The sequence below is a fragment of the Talpa occidentalis genome, unplaced genomic scaffold (assembly GCF_014898055.3).
Source record: "Talpa occidentalis isolate TD23 unplaced genomic scaffold, MPIMG_talOcc4v2.1 talOcc4.7, whole genome shotgun sequence".
In the NCBI taxonomy this organism is placed as follows: Eukaryota; Metazoa; Chordata; class Mammalia; order Eulipotyphla; family Talpidae; genus Talpa; species Talpa occidentalis.
Window position 1 is genome coordinate 126,636,124 of NW_023605083.1, and position 26,161 is coordinate 126,662,284.

General features: G+C 46.8%; 1 protein-coding gene across 1 annotated transcript in view; it reads right to left on the reverse strand.

Annotated features, from left to right (window-relative positions):
* Positions 1-26,161, reverse strand: part of PRKCA (protein kinase C alpha) — a 339,371-nt gene that overhangs the window by 197,058 nt on the left and 116,152 nt on the right. Inside the window, exon 3 of the mRNA XM_037493515.2 lies at positions 12,069-12,151. Coding sequence (XP_037349412.2) covers positions 12,069-12,151 — 83 coding nt within the window. The remainder of the gene's footprint in view (positions 1-12,068; positions 12,152-26,161) is intronic.

Here is a 26,161-nt window from a genome sequence, read left to right on the forward strand (position 1 = left end):
AGTTCCTGCTCCCCACCAGACAAATTCTGTCATCCTTCTAGGCAGAGTAAATAGCTTCCTCTTAAGCTTTTGTGCCCAGCCTCACATCAGTGCTTTCCAAGTCTCTGTAACCATCCTGTTATGGACACACATATTCTCACGATTTATTCCAAACTCCCTTCCATTCAACAAGAATGTTGGCAGGAGGTACTGGTGGCTGCAGAGGGGAGTGTAAGAGGACAGCACCCCCAAGGCAATACGCAGACGAGTCGCATTTCCAGTGCTGGCTTATCCAGGCTGGCTGCCATCCAGAATTTGGTGGCTAATGGGGTATTCCAGTTAAATCAGACTGATTGTATACATTTTATTACTGGGTGAATTTCATAGGTCACATATTCTTAAGATGAAGAACATGCTTTTTTTTGGGAAGACATATCCAATCACATAGGAAGCCTGACGTCTAACTGGCATGACCAGTTTAATACATAGCACGACATTAAGTCACAGAAAAGGGAAACCCCCTATAGACCTTAGGACATCTCCTTTTAGTCGTATGATCAAAAGGAAACCTGCAAACCCTGTATCAGTGCACGTGCATGTGTGCATCCGGCCAGCAAGTGTTCCCTGAACACCTACGATGGGTGTTGGGCACAGTTCTAGGTAAAAGAGTAAGACAATGTCCCACTCTCGTGTGCTTTCATGCCAGTGGGAGAGGCAATAATCAAATAGCAAATTATATGGTGCCAGGTGGTGTTGAGAGCGATGGAGTACAGAATGGAGGGCAGACTAGTGGAAATGAAAGGGGGTGAACTTGCTCTAAAGAGGTATCAGAGACTGAATGGTGGGCATGGGCACCATGCAGATGGGGGCAGGATGTACATGTGAAGGGTCCACCGTGCAGAAGCCCAAGGTACAAAGGAGCTGGGCATGCTCAGGGCGGTGAGGTAGGCAGGAGAAGATCACAGTCACTGACCAAGGGAAGGCATTTCTATTTCATTGTCGCAGTCAAGGGAGGCCACTGAAGGCTTCAGACAGAGCTGACCATGAGCTGCGGTGAGCTGACCGGCTCGGGCTGCTGTGTGTGAGGCAGAAGGCAGGACCAAGAGCAGAAATGAGGGGCCATGTTAGGAGGCTATTTGGCGAATGCTTTTTTCCAAAGCTACTTTGTTGGGCTCCCATTGTTTGATTCCTGGGTGGACAGAAGTCTACTGCAGGAGAACAAGATCAAATCCGAGCACACATCTCCGCACCGTGGCTGGGTACAAGGGCTCACTAAGGCATCTGCTCACTTGTGTGTGCAATGCTGTTTAAAATTTCCGACTTCCCCCTCTCACTTCTAATTTCTACACATGTAGATACTCTAAATGACTGATTCATAATGGAAAAACAAGATTAAAATGAACTACCTTAATCTTGGTGCATCATTCAAACTCAGCAAATGCGGAAGAGAGCAGCCCTGCCTTCCTAATTTTAAGACCTGCTGTGTAAACTCCTCTCTCTCTTTTTTTTTCTTCAAACTTCCCTGGTCTTTTGTGATTAATTTTAGTAATGGGAGGACGACCTGCTTAAGAACAAATGAGTCATGATACAGCTTAATATCTAGAAACTTCAAATCACCCTCCTCCACAGAGCGATCATTTTCAAGGATGGAATTCTCACCTCTTAAACATTTCTACCCCGATGTACCTCTACAATACCTCCTGCCTGAAAAAAGAGGTGTGTGTGTGTGGGGGGGGAGGTGGGGATAGGTGTCCAAGGGACTTGAAATTGCAGCCAGAAAGGGGCAGGGCAGACTGGAGCTCGGGTGGGGGGCAAGTGAAGACCGTTCCCACGCTGAAGTGCAAAGCTGCACTCCCCAAATCGTACTTACGTAAACAGTGGGCAAGTCAACAAAATTTGAGAAAAGAAAACAACCTGCCTTCTGGAATGAACATCTCAGGTATGTTTTGTGATTGGAAAAAAAAACTCACCTTGCCTCTTGTAGGATAAATCATAGCCTGTGCTTATCATAATAGGTTCTTTCAACCAGCAGTCTCTTAACACAAATCTCTCCCGAGCTGCCTAGCCAGGACTTTTGCATAGATTACTGATCAAGACATTCGTTAGACATTTAAGAGACGTTCACCTCGAAAAGCACTGTCATTGCAGGTGCAGACTACGGTTAATAAAGCTGCCTTGCATATTTGAGTGCGTTAAGAAAGTAGATCTTAAAAGGTCTCGTCAAAGATGTGGCGTGTGTTCACAACAGGACACTGCCCACCTTCTTGGTCAGAACCCAACCCGAGTCTCCCAAGTGCTCCAGGCTCTCACCTGGTCCCATGTGGCCTGCAGGCTCCAGATTTCACGAGTTCCCTTGTTGGTCTTGCTTGTGAATGATTTCACTGTTAATGTTTAAGATTGGGGGCTGCCCTGGTGGTGCAAGGGGTTAAGATGCAGTACTATAAAGCTATCCACAGCTACTGCAGTGCGAGTTCGATCCCCAGGGAGCTACCCACATGGCACAGCAGACCTCTCCTATCTCTCCTGCTGCTCTCCTCAGCAGTGTACTAGTGTGTGTGTGTGTGTGTATGTGTGTGGACATTCATTATATTTTAGCTTCATTGATTCTTTTTTTAATTTAAATTTTATTTTTATATTCCCCATATAATTACAACCCCCTTATTTTGACCCCAATCCCTCCTTGCCCCAAACCCCACCCCCCAAAGAGTGTCTCTGGTTCATAGTTGTTTGTTGATATTTTGTTTCTTATAGTTATTCTTTTTCCTGGTCCCTTATTTAAGTTTTCTAGATTCCTGCTATGAGTGAGACCATCCGGTATTTTTCTTTTTCTTTCTGGCTTATTTCGCTGAGCATGATCCCTTCCAGCGCCATCCATGTTGCTACAAATTGTATGTGTTTATCTTTTTTGAATGCTGAATAATATTCCATGGTGTATATGTGTATTTTAGTTGAACCACCTGTTCTGCTCCCCACTCTGTCTCTGGTGAATCCTCTCACCCCCTGTACCTCTAGCCTGTACCCCAGTTCTGTTCTTGGATGCATAAATAAATAAATCTTTAAAAAAAAATTAAGATCTGGGCCTCCCTGGTGGTACAAGGGGTTGAGATGCAGCACTATGAAGCTATCTGCAGCTACTGCAGCACGAGTTCGATCCCTGACCAGGGAGCTACACACATGGCACAGCAGACCTCTCCTATCTTGCCCATTGCTCCCCTCAGCAGTGTATTTCAGTCACTCTGCCTATTCTGTTCCCCACTCTGTCTCTGTTGAATCCTCTCACACCTCAAACCTCTGGCCTGTACCCTAGTTCTTGTATGCATAAATAAATAAATCTTTTTTTAAAGTATTTAATATCTGTATCATTCCAAATTTCTCTCACAGTTTTAGGATTGCTCATTATCACATGGACCCCATAAATCCCAAAAATCGAGCCTTCACCAACAGCCTGTCCCTTAAGTTGGCCTTGCTGGTCAGCCACGTGGTACCCCAGAAAGGGAACAGGTTTGGATACAGAGTCTTGGCTCAAAGCTTAATGCACCATTTATTACTGGATTTCAGCAAGCCACTGGCTCATCCTGAGTCTTAATTTTCACACTTGTACAATGGGAATGACAACATAGCCTCAGTGCACTTATGCACATTATCCACTGCAGCAATTATTTATCTGAATAATCAGGTTTATTCAAATACATGACTTCCGATTAAGGGTCAACTGTTTGAGAGCAAAGAGCATGTTTTTCAACCACACCACCTGGCACTAAGAAATGCTCGAGGCGTATTTAATGATTACAGATGCTGAATAAATGTAAGATGGGAAACGTGTGTCAGGCAAGCTCATGGAGAGGCTGTGACCGGGATTATCACACCCAGCTCCAGGCCTGGCTCTCCACACCACCCCAGCAACAGCGCTCAGGTACAGGCTACCCTGGCTGGTTGTGCATCTGCTCTTACTAAGACATTTGTATAGATCAAGGAAAATGAAGAAGCAACCAGACCAATTTTTTACCCCAGCCAGTCAAAAACTTCTGTTCAGGCCCACCATTTAAAAAATTAAACTGGAAATAACCCAGAGAGTTTGAAATGGCGATGTGACAAGCAGAAAGTCCGCCAGGCTTGCCTCCTCCACCCCCAGCTCTCCTCCACGAGGTGCCAATAATGATGCTGATGAAACACCTATTCCCAGGTATCGGTGAAAGGTCAGTGAAAGTCTCATGTATAGAACTAACCTAGTGATTCAGGGCCAGATCAGCACAGCTGGTGACCAAATTGGGTTCAGATCCTTATCCATTTATCCCCGTTGGTTCAACAGATCTTTGTGAGCACCCACTCTGTCCCAGGCTCAGCCCCTGGCTCTAGGTCTTCAAAGTGAAAAAACACAGACACTTTGCATGAAGAGTTCACTGTGCAGGCACAATCTTTAAGGGACTCAATAATTCTGTAAATGGCATTAACAGTGGACCAAGGGGCTACACAACCATCCCACGCACTCCCAGTGCTTCCACACACCTCTTTGAAACTGGATGTCGGAAACTCCTTACATCTTTGTGCTTTTGTCTTAACCTCCTTTATGATCCAAACTGTTACAAACCACCTTAATCACACTCTTTTTCCAGATCTGGCTCCACTGAAATTTGGGGTGCCTCCCAAAAAAAACCTAACCCCATTCTCAAAGACTATTTGCCAAGAGTGGATACTTTGAAAAGACTGCACTACTGGTCTTACGTGGCAGCTAACAGTCGGGTTCCGGAGGTGCTGGAATGGTGGTGACTGAAACCCCTGGATTACAGTGAAAAGCCCCCAGGGTGAGGCTCTTCTGGTGCTCTAAGCAAAAATACCAAAAAAATCCTTCGACCACACATTGCACCCCAACAGACGCGGTACAGACTGCAAAGCCAACCCATACTCCTCTCTCCCCCTGCAGCCAGCATCGACAGGAAGAGAGAATGAACATTCCACCACCTGTCGTCCCCTTCAGTTCATCAGAACTGTGGCTGAGGATGTAAGTCTTAGAGGATGCAAGTCCTTGAGGCTATTTTTAATTCCCAGCTAAATTAATTTGGCCCGAAAGTAGCAGAAGTCCCCTCCCTTGCGGGAAATACTTCTGTTACTGTGAATCTGGTACATAAAATAATCCACCCACTGAAGCGCAGAATTAGCACGGGAGCTTTTTGTTTGGTTTATTTCCCTGAAATAACTTCTTTTTTAAGGTTTCCTGAGGCATCACAGCACGTGAGGAGCCCTACCTGTGGGCGAGGACAGAGGGTGGATTCGAAACCTGGCAAAGGTTTCCCCAGAGGTTCACCAAGGGGATCCCACCAGGACGTGCAGAACATAGCGGGTTGTCTTGCTTATTCTTTTTTATCGATTCTTTAGCGAGTACATGCCACCTGAGTTTACGTGGCACTGGATGGTGGCACTGGGCCAGGGATGGAACTCCCTTCAGCCAGCAGGAGAAACATGGTCATAATGGTCCCACCTGTTTTGAAAAATAAAATTTTGAAAATAATTGAAATATCTTAAAATGCCGCCACTTTCAGGACGTCTTCTCTCCTTCCTTCTGATACACTCGTTGCATGCTTGCTGTATTCTTTCAGTTAGAGAGAAAGTATAGAAAAGGCAGACACTGTGTTCACCTTTGCCTCTTCACAGCACGGAGCCCTCAATAGTGATGGAATGAAACGTAGGGCTGACTGCAACTTTGAAGACCACAAACTTCAACCTCTCTATTTACAAAATAAGAAAACCAAAGTCTAGAAAGGTTTTGAATGACTTGGCATCTCGGGATTCCCAATTTCCACCCACACCAAGATTTTTAATTTCATTCTGCTGAATTTTAAATGCAACTTTTTAGCGCCTGCACCTTTTACAAATTTCCCTTTACTTTGTTGGTTCAGGAATAGAAAAATGTTTTGGGTATAACTGGATTTGCTCTCTAAATTGTCTTATTTCCATACTAAATGTAAAAGCACACGCTGAAAAGTTAGAAGATTTTCTAATTAAATTTATTTCTAGGTTTATTTTAAATGTTTTGAGTTTTGTTAGAAATGAAGCTTTGAAATGTTGAATTTTAAACACTCTCACAGCCTTTTTCATTTGATCGGTTTCTAAGACACCGAAAAGAACATGAGAACACGAGGATTCTCAAGAAGGTCATAAGGAAAAGCAAGCAATTTTGCTTTCTGGACATACAGCCCTTCATAGAGTCTGGCTTCCAACCAGATGCCACTTTTGCTTTGTAGCAATTTGTGCAATTGGTTCCATTTTTGCTTCTAAAGCCTTTGTAGTAAATGTTCTCAGTTTCTTCAAATGGCTCAGCGGTGCAGTCCTCATGGGGTGCAGAGATGCACCCTGGCCAGGCAGGCTTCCCTGCCTTTGAAAATGTCTTCACTGGTGCCCTCCTGAGCATTTTGGCAGGCGCCGGCTAAGCCCTGACTTGCAGGCTGGCTGCCGTCCAGGTGAGCACACACAGGATGACCCAGGGAGCTATTTTTAAATTACCTGAGTTCTGTTCAGTGGGCTCAGATATTAGAAGTGCAAAATTCAATAGGAGCAGTTTCTCCCCGACCAGCCAGGGGCACTGGTGAACGTGCATGAGGCCAAAAAAAAAAGGAACAGTTGAACAAAAATGCCAGAGCTTCATGCTCGCACAGCTCCTCCTGGCCCCTCTCACTTTCTCCAGGATCCACATAGCCAGTGCACAGAACAAACATTCCCGAGAGTTTGTTTAAATAGTTGTTGGGCATTTTTGTCACTGTATATATCTCACAAAGGAGCTTGTCTCCCTGCAACTTTCATTACAACTTTAAAAGCAGGGCTGAGGTCAGCCTGGTACCCTGGTACCTGGTACCCCCACACAGTTGCTTTTGTCACTTAGGGCACACAGAGGAAAGAAAAAGCATGTTGGTAAACGTGTTGGTAAACGTGTTGGTAAAAAGCGTGTTGGTAAACACGCACGCACTTATGTACACACTCGCACACTCCTGCACACACATGTAGCACCTGCAGGCCCAGATACCCCACCCCTTCCTGCAAGGTGGGCTCTGTCACATCACTGAGGAAGAGCGGGCACCGCTTTAAGAAGGGAGGCATTCCAAGCTGAAGGACCAAAGTGGCAGTTGAACTGAAATTTTAAAAAGGAAAGGGAAGAAATCTGAGTCCCCAGGACCTAAAACCAGCCCTCCGCTTGTCCACCCCATTCCCCAGGGCCAGAGTCAGGAAGGGAAATCCACCAGATTCAGCGGCAGCTGAAGGAATAACAGCACATTTTTGAAAAGCCAAGTCACATTCACCGCCCCAAACAAGGCAACCTCCCCTCCTCCTCTGGTCCATGTCCTAGTTCACTTCTTAACTCGGAGGGGTGGAGGGTAGGGAACTATGTCTAAACCCGGACAGGTTTGGTCTTATTTCCTTGTTGTCTTACACAATCTCAGGTGCAGGATGGGGGTGCTGGGCAGAGCCCCAAGCTGCACTCAGGTCACACACCTGGGAACAGTTTTGTAACAACTCTGAGTACCTTCCAACTCTGAGTGGGGGCAGCACCCCTATCAGGTGGCAGGTACCCCCACAACTGCCACCCCTCTTCCACCTGTGAGCCCTGGCTCCAAAGATAGGCAGCACTGGCAAGTGAGTTAGCCTTGAAAGGAGGCTCCTTAAAAAGTCTGTGATTTTCTTCTCTACTTAGTGTGCTGGGGGTGGTGCCTAAAGTCTCAGAAATCTTGGCTTTTGCCTCTAGAGGTGCCACAAGGGCCTGTCTGGCAATAGCTCAGCTTGTCCCCAGGAGGGGGGTGGGCAGGGCTGAGAAGCTGCCAAGCCTGGTCTGGTCAGGAGGTCGTTGGCCTGAACTCGGAAGTCCTATCTCCTTCTGCAGCCTGCCAGCTAGTCTGCTCCTGAGTCCTGCAGATGATCTCTGCTCAGACTTCTCAACCCTATTTCCATCTGGTTACAGAAATCTGGGAACAGCTTCCCTGCCCCTCCCAACCCCCCCAGTACTTCTCCCTTCCTTTCATCTTGAACACGGCTGAGCAGGTACAGTATTTGTGGATCTCACAGGCTGGGTGTTCTTTCCCCCATCTGTGAATGTTCTGGAATCTGCTGAGCCCCACAAAAGCATTATTAAGCAGCCCATGAACTGTGCATCTTAAGCATTCACCACGGAAAGGGAAAAAAAAGGTCTTAATTTAAATGTTTTAAGTTTTCAGGGGAAAAAGTGCTTAGGGTGGTTTGTTCTCTTAAATTAGATTTCATTTTTCCTGATCTTTCCATTCTTTTAATTGGCTTTCCTTGTGCTTTTTAGCACTTTTCGAGATATTTGAACAGAACTTTGAATTATTATGCCAGAAAATAGCTAGGACACTTCCCCTGGCAGCAGGGCCAGGGAACAGAGCCCCCACACACTGCCGTAGCCCTGCTCCCATAGCCAGCACCCCTAAAGACAACCACAAAGCTACCCAAAAATGGGTCCTTAAGGACACCCACGGAAGGTGCCCTGGATCATTTACCTCTTTCTTTGCTATGCCCCAGTCTCCTCGTCTGTAAAACAAGGCTAACCTAGATAAATCTTTAACGCCACTCCAGCTCAGAGTTCTGTGATTTTAAAACTTGTGCAACACAGGATAAAACCAGGAAATCTCCCATATCCACTCAGCTCTGAGTCTGAAGCTCTGCACCCCTCAAACCACCTCCCTGAGGGGCCCAGCTGGGCATCTCGCAGATATGCCCGACAACTAAACCACCCTGCGTGGACAGAGCCCTTCCCGCCAGGCTGCAGGAAGTGCTAATCACGGGCTCTTAACACCAGGGACCGAAAGGCAAATTTTCTCCTTGGAAGAGAACACATATCCTGTGTGAGTCAGACAGGCAAGACGGGCTGATTCTTTGCACCTCCTTACTGTCTCCTGTGCTTCTTTTCCTCTCATATTAAAAAAAAAAAAAAAAAATTCACCTCTTATCTTCACTTTCGAGGATATTAAAACACGAGGCTTGGCAGCCACAGCAGACAACACAACAGAGAGAAGAGAAAGGACAGAACTCAGCGTCACACGGATACTGGGGTGCCTCCCATTCGGCTCCCCACCCAGCTGACCTGCAGGGAAGCTCTCTGCCCTGCTCCAGGCTTTGTGAGGTGGGTGACCACATTACCACCCCACAACCAGAGGAATGTGCTGGGCATGAAGGGGGTCTCTGGAAGTCATACGCATGCATGATGTGGAGCAGACAGAAACCAAGACTTTCTCATGTCAACAGGACCGGCCTCCACACACCGGGACGAATGTCAACTACGAATGTGCTGTATCGAAAGCGCACAGACAGTCCCAACAAGGGCACAGGCAGGGTTGGCTCGTGGGCTGACAGCCCCCTTAGAACAGCTCTCGGTTGGCCTCACAGGCGTCTGGTTTTCCTCCAGCTTCCCTGCCTGCTCCTCCCTGGTCTCCTCAGCCTTCCTCGTGTGCCCTCCTGCTGGGCGCCCATGATCTCTCTTCTCCACACTCTGTCACCCTTTTGCAGGCAAGATGATCCAAACCCCACTCGGGACTTTGAAAACAAAATGAGGAGGACAACAGAGGAATCTGTCTTCAGGACACACCCCGCTTCTAACCTCACATCTACATTCACACAGGACTGTCTTCTCAATGCCAGACTTCCCAAACTGAACACCTTGGTCTGCCCCACCCCGTCCTCCCAGGCACTCCCTCCAGGAGCCCTCCAGAGTCTGGAAGCACCCCCAGACATTCATGCGTCTGGCCCAGAAACCTGGGAGTCTTTCTCCACATCTCCATCTCCCTGAACCCCTGCCCCCTGGCCAAGAATTGCTGATTCAGCACCTCAGTGGCCTCGCGTGAGTTCCCTCAGCCTCCCCACTGCTTCCTCCTTCTCCCAGGCCCCACCCCCTCCCTGAAAAGTGGGCGCCTCTGTGCTGGTTCTCCCCGATATTCCCCTTCTTCACCCATACATGGAAGCCTACGTCCCGCCAATCCATCTCCTACGAGGCGCCCAAAGCAACCTTTATACGATGCAAACAAGATCACATCATTCTGCTTTAAAACCAGCTTTGTGGGCCCCACAGCTCCTCAGATTGTGGTCAAGTCCTTAACCCAACACTGGCCATCCGGCCTGCTCAGGCCCCCGGGCCTCACACACAGCCATGTCCCCATCCCTGCTCTCCCGTGGGCCCCCCTTTGTCGGGAGCAGCTCTCAACAGGCTCCCCGTGTCCCAGCACACTTGTGCTCTCCCGTCTCCTGCTTCCTCCCGACATTTGGCTAAATGTCATTTCCTTGGGGGTGCTTTTTGACTGCCCAGAGTAGCTCCCTTGGGTAAGCCTTCTGGGAGCACCTACATCCCCCTTTAATTAGTGATATTTGCTGTCCACCTTCCAGTAGGAAGTCCAGGAGGACAGGGGCACATCTGTGTTGACTGCTGTGCCCAGGGCCCAGCACAGGGCTTGGCTGTAAAAGGTTCTACTCTCAAGCACAGAGTGAGGAGCGGGAGGTGAGAGGAGGGAGGAAGCATCGCACAAAACTGTTCTCCCACTTGAGGCTGCCCGCATTCCCCCACCCTCCATCCTGATGAGACTGAAATGGGAGATATAAGAGGCAAGAAAATGAGGGCATGAAGTTGGGAATCACGAGCAAGGAGGTGAAAGGGGACCCTTTAGGGGCACCTCGAAGCAAGCTGGCCTTGCAGGGAAGCTGGTACTGTCCACTGCACCTATTTTTATCTCTAAAATGTCTCCAATGCACATAAAAACCAGAAAGAGGGGCAGTCTGGGGAGGGCTGGGTGGATTATCTACACTGATTTTTTTGAACAACAGCCAGTCACGCGATAGCCACGCACGTGGGCTTCCTGGTTCATGAGGCTGTAAAGCTCAGCCAGCTCCTGAGCCCTGTGACTCCCATGTCTTGGGGTCTTTGCAGGGAGGTGATGGCTCAGAGCTCGAGACACCCACTCAACCTGCCTCTACCATCATCTCAACCAAAACTGCACGTCACGTCCCCACATGCTGAGGTACAACGGTAAGGTCCTCCACTACGTGTGTTACATGAAACAATGCAAATCAACATCCCTCAGAGCTAACTGGAAACTCGCCACCTTCAGAAAGAATGCTGCCCGTCTACACCGAGGCCCCATCTGCACTGCGGATGTCACGTTGACAGCAGTTCCCCCAATGGAAACAAGTGCTAGGGGCAGGAGTCACCTGAAGCACGTGACTTAAGAACTGCGCGTGGTGTGTGATGTCCATCGGGCAGGTGTGGAAGTGCACACCTGAAACTCACATCACGTCATCAACAATGCCATTTCAATTAAAAAAAAAAAAAGAATTAGGGACTACAGTAATCTTGCACAAGCAGTTCTGAATAAAAACGTCTACCCTTGCAGGTCTCTGCAAATTTTTCTCGCAGTAAAGCTGTAACATGTCACAGCCCAGGTTTCTTCCCACTCACTGTATTTTGGATAGTGCTGCTTCCCAGGCTTTTAACTCCCACTACCCCTTTGTTAGTCTTGTTTTTTGCTTTTTGTTTTTCCTGCGAACAAGAGATTCTCAACAGATTAGGACACAAATAAATGAAATTTTCTACTCACACATGGGCCGCATCAGAGATCATTTGTTCAGAGAAACAGATGCTAAATTATGTCAATTGCTAATAGCACTTGTGATACATAGTGAGGCGGCAAGGCTCTCAGGAAGCACTCTCGGGCCATGTATCACGTTGGCCAAAGTTATTGGTGGTCCTGACATGTAATATCCCTCCAGAAACCACTGAAGAGCCATTCATGTTCACTGTAAAATTTGCAGCATCTTCAGAAAAGAACCGCACTGTGTTTGTGAAAGCTGTTGATTTGGTGGATTTAGTCCACGTGGCTGCCTGCCGTGGAACAGTACACGTGCCAGAGAAATCTTCCTCCAAGAGTGCTGTCCCGACTCCAAAGGACCAGAACTCTGTTTATTAGCAGAGGCCAGAGTCATACGAGACTAACTGCTAAGTTTCCCGTGAAGGGTAGTAAGTCCCCAAGCACAGGTGAACAGGCATTTTGAAAAATTAAACTCAGACATTTGCAGTAACATTGCTCAATAGCTCGCAGGCTACTTACATCCGTGTCAGGTCCTTTATCCGCACCCGGACAAGAAAAAGTAACAAATTCATGGCACCTCTTGTGAACCACAAAACAGCAAACTGGTGGAGAGAAAAGAAAACCAAAATTAGAACAGTCTAAATGTAACACACAAGCTTTGTTTTCTGAACAGGGCTACTGCTGTCAGGAGTCAATTCAATTTCACTACAGATGCATCTTATCACCGGCCATTGGAAGGCGTTTCATCAAGACCCAGTAACATTTGGGATTGACTGGACTTGTGTAAGGGCCACAAAATTCCAGCACTGATGGGGCCGTGGAGGCCTGACCTTTAGTTTCGAGTCACTAGTGTGGAGAGAGACTAAACGACAGTTTTTCAAGGTACAAACCAGGCATCAAACTGCAAAGTACTTTGCACTGTCCTAACCCAGCACACACACATGTGCACACATGTGTGAGTGTTCGTAACATTCTACCCTTTGGGTGAGATGAAACACAAAGAGCAAAACTCATGACAAATATTAAAGGGGCATCTCTGAATGTGGATGACAGATCATCCTCAGCAGAAGTCCGCACTTGAGGTCCTCATCAAGACAGACCAATCTACAGAAAGACCTTGGAAATGTAGAGAAGTCAAGGAAGTGGACACCTTGTGTATCTGCCTGTTTGTCACAGACAAGGCCACCAGCTGGGGGACTCTGCCAAAATCCACAACACAGCAAGTATTTCCCCAGCTTAACACAGTTTTGATAAATCATCTTGCATTTGAATCAATAAAAGAATTGTGAGTTATCGAACTTAATAAAATAATCCCCTCACAGATTTTTATAGACAGGATAATGGCAGGGGAAAGGGGTTAGACAACAAAAGTGACCTAGCTAGCCCCTGACACGGGCCTGAGGCCAGCCCAGGAGGGCATAATCTATTGACTGCACAGGCTGGCAACATCACCTGCCCTGAGAAGTCCTGGGCAGAGCCGAGTCTTTACAGCAGCAGACAAGTGGGGACCTCTCGACGTCAGGCTTATGTCCTCTTTCTTCTGCTCCTTCCTGCACATATGGCAGAAGATGAAGGCAAATGAAGCCAGGATGGTCTTTGCAGCAGGTGTGAGAGGAGCAGGGGTGCCACGAGCAGAGGTTCCAAGGGGAGACATGAACTGGGAATTGTTAGAGGGCCTTCAGTGTCCAGAAAGAACTTCTGAATATTTTTTAATTCTTTGGGTAACCACTGAAAGGTCTGGAACAAGAGTAGCACAGAGGAAAGCAGTGCTCTGGAAAGGCGAATGGTGGTGATCGGGGGACCTGAATGGAATTGATTTGGGCCGTAACAGCAACTTAGAAGCCTCATCCACAGACCAAGTATGGAAATAGCTGCCCATCATTATTTAGGCTAAGAGATGGGAGTAAGAGATGCCAGAGAAAATGGCAGAACTGACAGGATGTGCCAACTGACCTCAGTGGCATTGACTGAGCATCCTACTGTGCGCTGGATACAGTGCTGGGCTCTTCTCCGTGCGCTATCTAGCTCTAGGGTCATGACGCAATTTAATAAGTTTTGATGCCGCATTTCCCTGCACGGCTCCTGGGCATCTAGCATGTTGTAAGCACACAGCATTTGTGGACAGGCGACAGGGCAGGCAAGGACAGAGGGCTGGACCAACACTGAAGGTCTTGCCTGAGGCTACCTTCCTACTATGTCAAGGGGCCAAGATTCTTTTCACTTCCCAGCCTTTTCCTTCCTTCCTCCACTAATGGGAGCAGAAAAGAAAAGACACTACAGCTGATGCCATGATTTTGCAACAGTGGACCCACAACCAAATTATATATTATATATGCCACATATATTTCAAAGAAAACAATCCTCTTAGCCATGCATACATGTGAATCCCGAGGGAGGTGTGGTGTGTGGAGGGGCAGGACAGGGACGGAGCAGGATCTCTTTGACCTGAGCAGACGGGGTAAGGAGGAGTCCTGGAGCCCTCGGTGGATTTTTCAGGCTTTTATTGGGATTTACCAGGCACACAGCAGGCAGGGGTGCTGGGGCGGGGGGCGGGCAGGAGGCTGGCAAGCCTCCTAGCCCCCAGCAAATCTTTACACTTCCTGGGCTCTCCAGCGTTCTCTCTCTCCTTTTGGTTCTGCTGTTCCGCTCTGCTGGCGTCCCCGTGACGCCACCCTTATAAGCCCAGTCTTAGCCCAGGTGCATCCCACCTACATATGCCCACACCCCACTCCAGGTGCTCGCCGTCAGGCATGCATTCGGGACCGCAGATCCATCATCAATCCTAATGGCGGGAGGGCAGAAAAGCCTGACACTTTTTTACCTTACCCTACAGTGTCCCGTCTCAGAGAAACAAGCTAAGAGATGATGCCTTTAAGGTGATCCTAATACGGATGTCACTGTAAATGTACTGTTTTCAAAATGAGAGAATACAGGCTTGTCCCTGAGCGAGCAGTCAAACAGATCGGGACCATCTGAAGAAAGGTGATAATTGAGTATCTCTTAAAGAACATCCCTAAGGAGCAGGGATGCTCTGGGGAGGGTTCTCCTTGGCTGCAGGCCACAACGGGCTCTGTGCACAATCGAGGTGGCAGAGGTGAGTGAGGGGGCTCCCTAGGTGGCACTTAGCTCCCCAAGCCCTCAGAGCAACCGTCTTTATACTCTTTCCGCTGAAGGCATCTCCACTGCAAGACGCTCTAAAGATGGGTGTCAGAGCAGCTCTGTGATGGCAGAAATTAATCTCCTCTGCTGGCTCTCCCCAGGCACAAAGTCATCTTTCATTCACCAGGTCCAGAAAGATAAATGACTAAAGGAAACGGGCCATAGGAGCATTAGTTCCTCCCCCGTTTACTACAGATACATTATTTTGAAGGGGAAATCAGTATTCTGAATCCCAACTCAATCATTCAAACATTTGAGTCTTTTGTCTCTCTCTCTCTCTTTCAATCATCTCTACATTCAGGTGAACACTGTTAAGAAATTCTGCCTTTATCAAACCCCTTTGGAAGGAGAGGCAGCTTCAGGTATTTGTCTCCTACAATCCCCATCTGCTCGTCAATGCAATTGCATATTGTCAGCTGTATTTCTCCCATATGCCTAGAGCAGTCTCGTATGCAATATGATACTAAGAAGAAAGAGTCTTCCACGTACAGCATAATTTTCAAGGACAGCCAAAAGCCCCACCGACCCCAAACTGCTTCCTCCCAACCTGCCTGAGCAGCCCCCGCTCCCTCCTGGCTCACAAAGAAGTCTCACATCTGGAAGTGAGGGGACTCACCCCACAGCTGGAGAGAAGGGTCATGTGCTTCAGAGATCCACTCTATACAGTCACTGGAGGCTCAGAGACTCGGGAGTCAACACAAGGGTCTTCACAGGAAGAGGGAACAGAGGGAGCCCTCTGACTAAGGAGAGAGCCAGGTTAGCCCAACACCTACCCCAGTGAGGGGTGCAGGGAGAGGCGCTTAGCACTGGCCGGGTGGGGCTACAGCAGCATCTGCCTGGGAAAGAACATTAAGCAAAGGCCAGAGATTCCAGAATCACTGGCCGTGACCTCTGGTTTCAAATTCCAAACTAAATTGGGCAGTGCATATTTTGTAAGATAATATAATGCAAACATTTGAGACATCTTGCTAGTGTCATTGAAGAATGAGGGAAAAACTGGTTCGGTAAACAAGAGAATGCGTCTAGCTGACCAGGACACAGCGCACAGACTGACTTTCCTGGGGCTAACACAAGCTGACTTTTTTTTTATTCCTTTTATTTTGGATTCTAAAAGTTTTCCTTGACCATGTTGTGTGGAACAAGGCAGGCAGGGGGAAGGTAGGTACAGTAGCACCAGTCACACCGTATGCTAAGAGCCACAGCTGCCTGACTTTGGCAATAAAAGGAGGAGGCCACCGCTCCCTGATATTCCTGGAGCTGGACATGGGTCCTTAAAAAGCCTTGGCTTAAACCACAGGCTGGCCTGTGAGGCTCAGAGGGAGCCTCGATTCTGTGACTTTGAGGCACCTCTGCTTGTATAACCAAATGGGAGGTTTAAAAACATGAAGTTACCCACAGCTTAAAGTCACAAAGTAAATCTTCATTCAATTATCTTCTAAGCCCCAAACTACTTTCCTCTAATCCTCTGCAGGATATGCTTTGTGCTGCACTGGTGGAGGATGACACGCCAAATGCACGAGCTGCCCCCCACAAGCTGCACGGGAGCCCCACAGCACAATCACAGGCTTCAGCAGATAACGAATCTTTTTTTTTTTTTTTTTAAGATTTATCCATTCATGCATGCAAGAACCAGGGTATAGGCCATATGTGCAGGAGGGTGAGAGGATTCGCCAGAGACAGAGTGGGGAGCAGAACAGGCAGACTGACTGAAATACACTGCTGAGGAGAGCAGCAGGCGAGTCAGGAAAGGTCTGCCGCGCCATGTGCCATGTGGGTACCTCCCCACTGACAGGGATTGAACCACGCTGCAGACAGCTTTGCAGTGCTGCACTCTACCACCTGTGCCACCAGGAGGCCCCAGATAATGAGTCACAGCATGACCCGGCTTTGAGGTCGAGAACGCTCCATCTGAAGAGTCACGTGGCCCTGATCTTGCTTAAGGGTGAAAACTCAACAGAAAATAAGGAGGGTTTTCGCCATCTGTCAAAAGCACGTTTCAGAGAGAGAACAAGTAATAGTCACTTGTGCTTGACTCAGGAATTCATGAAATTTTGCAAGAAGAGGGATGCTGGATGTGCCCTGCAGTGTCCACAGTGGCCCTCAAACACACTCTTCATCTTAGGACGAACCCCAGCAAGGGCACGCCCTTTGGACACTGCTTTTCTCATGGATGTGCTAAAAGATGACTGAGCTAGAATGAGTCTGGGCTCATTGGACACACACAGAAGACCCGAGAGCACTTTGTTTCTATGGCGAAAATCACCAGCACCAGAGGGATGACTCTTGATGCTGGAAAGTGTTTCTCAGAAGGACCCTGGGCAAATGGAGAGCCCAGGCATGGTGTCTGCATGCGTCTGTTTAGACGCTTGGCATCCAAGAGTGTGGTGAGCTGCAGCTACATGTGAAGGAATCAGCCGCAGCTAAGAGCTTCCTGCTCATCACGGCTGGGGCAGAATGCAAATGCCTCTGCTGGAAAGTGCCACCAGCGCTGACCACATGCAAACCAAGCAGTCCCCGCCTGAGAGCAATTTCAACTAAAGTTCACTTCATCACCCACTTTATCATATCACTTTATACCCACGAGGATGCCCATAACTAAAGAACAAAAGGAAAGCAGAAGGGATGGTGAGGCTGGAGGCTGATCAGAACCCTCGCCCATGATGTTGAGAACGCAGAGTGGAGCGGTCATCACTGCGACTGTTAAACAGAACCACCATGTGACCCAGCAAGTCCATGCCTAGCAGTAGACCCCAAAGAACGGATTGTGTACCTCCGGTGGTCCTCAGTCACAACAGTCAAATGTGGGAACAACCGAGGTGCCCATGGACAGATGAATGGATGAAGCAAACAGGGCAGATGAATGTGAACACGTGCAATGGGAAGGAAGTCTTTGAAAGGAAGGAAAATCTGGCACATAGGTAACCCCTGAAGACATTATACTAAATGAACACAAGCCAGACTCGAAAGGACAAACACTGTATGATTCCACTTCTAGGAGGTATAGGATAGTCAGACTGACTGACAGGAGCAAGGTGGTCACCAGGCACTGGGGAAGAGAGTGCAGTGAGGAGTCTGCATTTAAAGGTAGGGTTTCTGGGCCTCCCTGGTAGCGCAAGGGGTTAATCACCGCACTATGAAGCAATCTGCAGCCTCTGCAGCACAAGTTCCATCCCCAGCCGGCCAGGGAGCTACCCACATGGCACGGCAGACCTCTCCTGTCTCACTCGCTGCTCCCCTCAGCAGTGTATTTCAGTCAGTCTGCCTGTTCTGTTCCACACTCTGACTCTGGTGAATCCTCTCACACCTCCTGCACCTCTGGCCTGTACCCCGGTTCTTGTATGCATACATAAATCTGAAAAAAAAAAAATTAAGGTGGAGTTTCTGTCTGGGCCACAGAGTTCCTCAGATAGATGGTAGAGATGGGGGCCCAGCGTTGTGACTGCATTTCATGCCACTCAACTGTACACTTAAATGATTAAAATGGTAAATTTTATGTTGGATATATTTTACCACCATAAATTGCTCTAAGTGACTCATCAGCTTGGAGCAATGTATTTATGAAACTATAAATAAGAGGCACAGCCTTGTCTCGCTTATGTGAATTTCCTGTTATTATTTGTGTTTATATCTTGGTTCGTTGTGAAACCAAGCGTATTTGCTTGCTTTGCATAAAATGCTAAATAAAGTCAGTACCAAAACAGAGGGGCAACAGGGGGAAATTCAGACTTCGGAGGCAAGGACTCAAGTGGCCATTGACATGTCCTCTTCCACACCCACATCTCGCTTGTGAACAGCAAATGTCAAGAACACTAAGGACATGAGGCCCCCCAGACTGTGGACCTGCTCACCAGCCCCCCTCAAGTCCACGCAACACAGGCACATACTGATGTGTAAATCAGGATTCCCCCTTTTCACAAGTGCTATGGGGTTGGCCATATTCACTGAGGGGGAAACAGTAGCATATATCATTTTCCGTTTCTCTTTAGAAACTAATTTCCGGGGCCTCCCTGGTGGCACAAGGGGTTAAGCACCATACTATGAAGCAATCCGCGGCCTCTGCAGCACGAGTTCCATCCCTGGCTGGCCAGGGAGCAACCCACACGGCGCAGCAGACCTCTCCTGTTTTGCCCGCTGCTCCCCTCAGCAGTGTACTTCAGTCAGTCTGCCTGTTCTGTTCCCTGCTCTATCTCTGGTGGATCCTCTCACCCACCACATCTCTGGCCTGTACCCCAGCTCTTGTATGCATAAATAAATAAATCTTAAAAAAAAAAAAACTAATTTCCTTTTACTCTCAAGTTCATACCATTTCAAATCCAGGGCAGAATCATGTAAAAGGGAACAGAGGCCCACAAATTCCCTGTTATCCAAAATTAATAAATGGGCATCATACAACAAAGCCTGCATACAAGAACAAACCTACTAAATTTAATCGACTTTGTTTCAGAACAGGAGAATGGTAGCTGAGCTTCCTCAGGCTCCTTTTTTTAAATACATAAGTGGTTGCCATCATGTGAGAAGGTTTTAATTAAATTTTGCTTAGCTGGAAGGGATTAATGAAGGTAACGTCACATCAGAACACAATGAAAAGAAAATCTCTCAGGCAAGTGAATTGCTTTCAGCTTTGTAGGGAAAGTAATGAAAAATTGAGCTTATATTATATTTGCATGTTAAAAGGAAATTATTGGTTTCAGATTTGTAACCATGAAAACAGTCTTCTCGGGGGATACATGTTAAAGTTGTGTGAAAACAAACCAGATCAAGGTGCTCCATCGCGTGTGAGGTGCCTGATGGGGACTCAGGCTCCTGGTAACCCTCAAATACCCGGTGTCCCCACTTCTGACTGGCACCACCCCACCCCTTTCCCCAGGAGAGCCGTCTTTAACCTCTTCCTCAACTTCCTTCTCTCAAATGTCACCAAGTCTTATTGATGCCTTCTTTTTTGCAATCCTCCCTGGTTGGATCTGAGATAAATTTACAAGAGGGATGGAAAATGAGGTGTAAAGGGGAGCACAAGCTGGTCCCTAGGCTCCTGGCCAGAGCAGCTGGGCATATGGGGTCACCATCTTGCAACCAACAAGAAGGCTGAAGGACAGAGATGCCTAAGAGGGAGGGAGAAACGCCAGCCCTCAGAGCAAGCATGGCACCACATTCAGGATTTTCAGTACATGAACCATCCACACTCTTTTTTATTTTTTTGGAAAAAAATACATATTTATTTATGCATAAATAAAGTTCATATCACTATGAACTTATTTATGCACAAGAGCTGGGGTGCAGGCCAGAGATGCAGGGTTGAAAGGATTCACCAGAGACAGAATGGGGAGCAGAACAGGCAGACTGATGAAATACACTGCTGAGGGGAGCAGCGGGCGCGACAGGAGAGGTCTGCTGCACCATGTGGGTTGCTCCCTAGCTGGGGATCGAACTCGTGCTGCAGTGGCTGCGGACAGCCTCATAGGTTGCGTCTTAACCCCTTGCGCCCCCAGGGAGGCCCCATCCACAATCTTTTAACATCTAACCCTTCATATGCACCATAAAGTTTCACATGCCTAAATCTGCAAGGCCATATCATACATGTTTTGATTGTTTATGCCAGTTTTAATTGAGTTTTCTATACTTGCAACTGCAAGAATCATGAATGATGAAGGGAAAATTGGCAGGTGGAAGGAAATGAATGCAACCATCCAAGAACAAGAAAAAATTAACTTGGATTTGGGTAAACTGCTCATAGGAATTACACAGGCTGAAGGTGGAGAAACAGTTCTTTCTGATGCTGATTCAACAGAGGCTTTAGCTTGCAACAAGCTGAGTATCACATCCTGGGGGGTCAACTGGAGGGGTGGGAGGTTGGGATTAGACATCCAAGGACAGTTGGGGACCCGAGACCAAGGCTTGAGGCAACTACATGATTGACTGTTGAAGGCAAGATGGTGAGAATGAGAACTCCAAGAATCAGGGGGTTCCTGGGGACACCCACATTTTGTGGTTGACGGGGGAAAGGAAAGGCTGGCATGGGAGGTGAGGGGAGAACAAATTTAATGGTGGGATCAGAAAAGTTTTCTCCAGAGTCAAGGAGAAAGGATGAGATTTGATGATTATGAGCCACACCCCTGGAGGAAGACAGGTAAAGGTGGTGATACATATGCCAAGAGGTCATTGCTAAGCCGTCTCCCTCCTTTTACTTATTTCCATTTATTCCCATATTCAACTCAGAACTAAAATAGAATAAAAGACATTTCTGATACCAATGGCTAACAGAGTTATGAAATCTTAATACTGTAAGTAATTGCAGTATGAAGGGCTGTTTATTGCAACAAAAAAAAAATTCTTAATGTATGACAAATCCCTCAAAGGTATTCGAAGGGAAACCCGAAGGTATGATTTTTAAGCTCAGGTCCAGCAGTGTTTGATTCGCAAAATCATCTAAAGAATTCAGCTTTCTTTTCCATGTCAGGATGACTTGCCTTTGTAATTTGGCAATACAAGTGCCGTGTCTGAACACCCACAGTCCAGTCTGCTCCAAGGATTTCCTCTTGGACCCTAAAAAGATAGCACACACTCTACACAGGACTTCTCATGCCTGGAATGCCAGGTTTCTCCCTGCAGTATTTTTTTTAAAGACTTATATAGAATTTTGGGCTCACAGCAGAAGAGAGTAGTAGAAGGGATGGAGACTTCCCATGTACCCCATCTCCATGCTTGCACACCTCCCTGATTGTCACCATCGGCACCAGAGTGGTGCATTTGTCACAATGGATGAACCCATTGACACACTGATTGCTCAAAGTCAACAGTTTAGATTAGGTTTCACACTCTATAGTATTTTTCTGCCTTTGTTTCCAATCTATATGACTTAATCTGTGGTTTGAGAGATTATCAAGGTTTATAAGGAGGTTGCACTGGGTTTTGGAACCATTTTACATTCCTTCTTGCTCTCCCCCTTCCAGGATAAAACCTCCTGATCCAATGCTTCCTTTGCCCCAGGTGACTCAGTCTAAGAGCATCTGCCCATGGTACAGTCACCTGAGGTTGTACTCAGGTGCTTTCAGCAAAGTGCATGCTATTTATTCATTTAATGGCTCACCAAATCTTCCTGAGAATGGCAGACAGGAGAAACTGCAGCTCCAGAATTCTGGAAGGATGGGAGGTGGTCAAAGCGGATTAGGAATCATGTGTCAAATCTCACTTAATGCAAATGAAGAATGAACCACCACCCCCCCCCCCCTGTTGACGAAACTGTGGGGCTTTTACTTAATTTCATCTAGCCTGGGGCAGGAGTGCTCAGCTTGGACAAAATGATTCCTCACCAGCGTGTTGAAAAGGCTATGGCTATGCTGGAATTTAAGTGTCAGAGGAAATATTCTGGAGACAGCAAGAAGCAAACTCTCTTTTTGCTGTTTCTTTAGCTAAATATGTGTGTGTGTTTCTGATTGTGTCTATGTACCTTCCTGTGCAAGGCTTTTCAGGAATGCCATTCTTTTACTTATTTGATATTTTTTAGCATTTATTGAGCACCTACTATAAACTCATACTCTGCAAGCAAAGACATTGTTTCTTAGGGTCTAGAGTTTAGGATGAAGACAGAGAAAGGAGTAGCACCTCTCACATCCTCTCTCTCCCAATTCCACCCACTGTTTTCTCCTACCTCCTCCACTGTTTTCTCCTTTAATTATAAAGCAAAAACTATTTTATATTTTTATAATACCATCATCGAACAATTTCACTTTTCTCTTTGTTAGTGTTAATAGTCACACATTATCACGTTATAGTTATCTTTTTATAAAAATAGTATACCGGTGAAATGGCATCGTGCAAATCACTTGAACAAACTCCAGCAAGAAAAATAAATGGAGAGACCAGGGACAGAAAGATGTAAAAGTCAACAATTGTTGAAGCTACAGGATGGGTGTGGTCTTTACTATGCTTGCCACTTTTGTAAATATTAGGAGCTGTAAACAATAAAATATTAAAAGGTACATAAGGTAGATGGAATTTTATAAACTTGGTTGATTTTTTGCCTCCATTAGTCAGTCACAAGTCATTGAGAAATTATTGTCGATTTTGACAGTCAGGAAACCCAGAGCAGAGACTTCAAGTAGGTTACTTTGAGGTCTCGCATGTCAAGAACAGTCCTACGATTCTTTCATCTGATAGTTTGTGATCCTACAACTGCTGCCTTTCTAGTCTCCGAAGCACATTCAATGTGACGTCTTGTGTCTGCCCCCCTCCTCTGCCCACAATTGCCAAGCAAGGACGAACATCACCTGGTCACTCCAGGCCCTGGCCAGACTGTTATTGGCTGATATATTTCCCCCCAAAATTCAAGTGCTAACTCCTGGTACCTCAGAACATGAAATTATTTGGAAATAAGGTCATTAATGCTGCTGTTAAGATGAGGTCATGATCCAGTAAAATGGTGTCACCATTCAAGGGGAAATGTGGACAGAGGGAGGAGAATGTCTTGTCGAGGGTGAGGCCGAGGAATGCCCCAGGGGCTCAGCAAGTTAGAGACAAGCCACCAGGGGCTAGAGGAGCAGAGGAACCAAACCTACCTACACCTGGTCTCAGGTCTCCAGCACCCAAACCCGAGAGACTGTCATGTTTTAAGCCACCCAGTTGGTGGCGCTCTGTTATGACAAACCCAGCAAAAGGACATGCACAAGCAAGGCAATTTCTAGAAAGTAAATGATTCAATAAATGAAAATTTCAAGCAGACAGAGGGGTGGGTAGCGGGTGTGTGTGTGTGTGTGTGTGTGTGTGTGTGTGTAAAATGCCACTCTGCTTCTCAAATGAAACCCAAATAGGTAAGAAAAGATAAAATTTCAAAGTGCACAGGTAGAGCTTTGCAGGTAAATCAACTTCAGCTTTCCAGGAAGTGACATGAACAAGAGCACACAGTGCTCAGTTCCTATTGCCCTCCCTGGTGATATGTCCATGTCCGTGAACTTTACCCGTATCCCCAATGAAGACTGAGGATGCCTCTCTGTCCAATGCATCCATGAGCAATTTAAAAACCAGTCAGTGAGGGGTCTGTTCACTCTCCCATGGGAAAAAAAACAAGGCCCCACGGAGATTATGGGTGACTGCAAGCAATACCTAAAATTTTGCTGTTTAAAAATTGCTGCTATGAAATGGAAACTGTGAAACTCAAAAACATCTGAGGCATGGAACGGACCCAGTGGCTTATGGTTACAAACACATTTCATAAAGTCGGAACACTTAAGGGGCACAACAGAAAAGTGAAATCACAAGGCTCAAGTTCAAGCCCTTGGTCTTTTCATGCAGTGTGTTTAATACATAAGCTGTATCTACAGCCGCCGTCCTAACGGTGACTGCTTGCAGAATGCTTTGATTATGTGATGCACTTTCTCATCTTTCGTGGTGAGATAATATAGGTTTGCACAGTGTGAAATCACCAGGAAAACCAACAGTTGTGATACTCAGGGCCCAGGGAAGTAACCTAAGTTAGACTCACATCCAGATAAACATAAAGTGTCGCGGATACACATTACAGTAGGCATCCCTGAGAGTCTGGATGTAATGGAACAGAGGAGATTTCCAGAAGAACCTGCCTGTAGTGGTTTTTCAAACTGCTCCCTGGGGGCTTCTGGGGTTTGGGTGGGTGAGAAATAAGGTCATGAGACTCATCTTGCCCCAGGCTTCCCTTGTTTAGTCCTATGTGACAGTTTCACTCTCAAGGTTTTGACATCCTAGAAGTCTCATGAAGAGTCAACACCCTTAGCACATATTTTTTCAGTCAACAAGCTATTTGCCTATAAATGGAAGGTCAAGGCACGGTCAAGAGCCATGTCTATCTTTCTGGTACACGTCACTTCCATAATTTATAACTGGATCCACTCTCACAATAACATTATATATGTGTCCATACAACCACACCTTCCATAAATCTCCAGGTAGAAGACCAGGAAGCCTGTCAGGCACATGAGCACTTCAGCACTTCAGCACTTTATAAAGCTCCACCCATTGGGGCCTTCTGTTCAGAGAGGATGAAGATCCCAAATGCAGTTTAAACAAATATGGTGTCCTTGAGTGGCACAAAGAGGAGAATCAGCAAAAGTGCAGAGATGCCCAGAAGAGGGGCCAGCAGAGCCCGGATCTCTGAAACAAGACTTTAAGAAGGCTGTTTTCATCACAAGAAATGAGAGCAGAACTGATGGAGAGAAGTCTGTGAGGCCAGACCCTGCAGGGCCATTGCACACACAAGCTGTGGTTCTGACAGTGGTCAAAACAAAAGCACTGGCAAGGCTGGCAGGAAAGTAGCCAGTTAACAAGCAGAGGCAATGGATGAGAGTGCTCGGTTTAGTTAAATTTGGGTCCAAATTTATTGAGCCATAGCTACTTCTCAGACTTAGCTGTAGGCCCCGCTGATGACAGAAATCCAGAGGCTCAGGCCCCTCCAAGGGCTGCGAGTCTAGTTTTGAAAAGTCACAAAAAGACAACTTCAAGGTTGTACGGTCAATAAAGTCAAATCTTCCCAGGGTGCCTGTGTGTGCCTGGGGAGGGGCTCTTCTCCCTGCCTCAGGCTCAAGGACAATCATCACAGACGTGACACTGGCAGCAAGGCTGTAAGAGGACCAAAGCTCTAGGGACGTCGCCCACTGAGAAAGGGTGATCCCACGACACAGCACGCCCTATCAGCTATGAAAAGTGATGGAAATAGGCCTGGGCCACCTCATGCAAATGATGGAGACAGGTAGTGGGATCAGAGGAGGATCAATCACCCACTGACGGACAGAATGGGGTTCCTATCAACTAAGGAAAGGTACGGGGGGGTCATGGTTCACACGAGGAAATGCTGAAGCTGCTCCCAATATTTTAGTAAACACATTTCAGAATCTAGTGCTTTCTATTTTTTGTTTGTTTCAGTCATGTAATTACAGAGCTCCTGTGGGGGAGTTAGGGAAGAAGTGTTTCATATTCAATGCCTCTGGTTTGGCTCTGATTGCAATCGAGGTGGGGGTATGGGTGGGAAAGGCAGCAGTTAACCTTTCCTTGGACATACAGGGTAACGTTACTTCTGAAATTAGAGGGCTACCACAAGGCAGTGGTAATTTTTAATTCTTGGAGATAAACACATGCAGAAAGTTTCCATAAATAAAATGCTTTCATTTTTCTCGAGATTACTCTAGGCTTAGGCGACAAAAATCTGTTCACATTATTATGTAAATTTTTACCCATGTAGCATTTTCCTCTGCTTATCGTGGAGAACAATTCAAAAGAGGCCATAACACACTAATTACCTCTCTTTTATCAAGTATGTTGGGAACTAATAAAGCATCAGGGATGTGGAACACAACATAATTACAAAGCAATGAGGCCAGAAGTTTCCAAAAAGGAAATTCAAAGGTGTCCAAGGGATTCCAATGCCCATGGGTGCCAGTGTTGAGCAACTGGGGAAAGACTTAAAGACAAAGAATCTAGAAGTTTTTGCA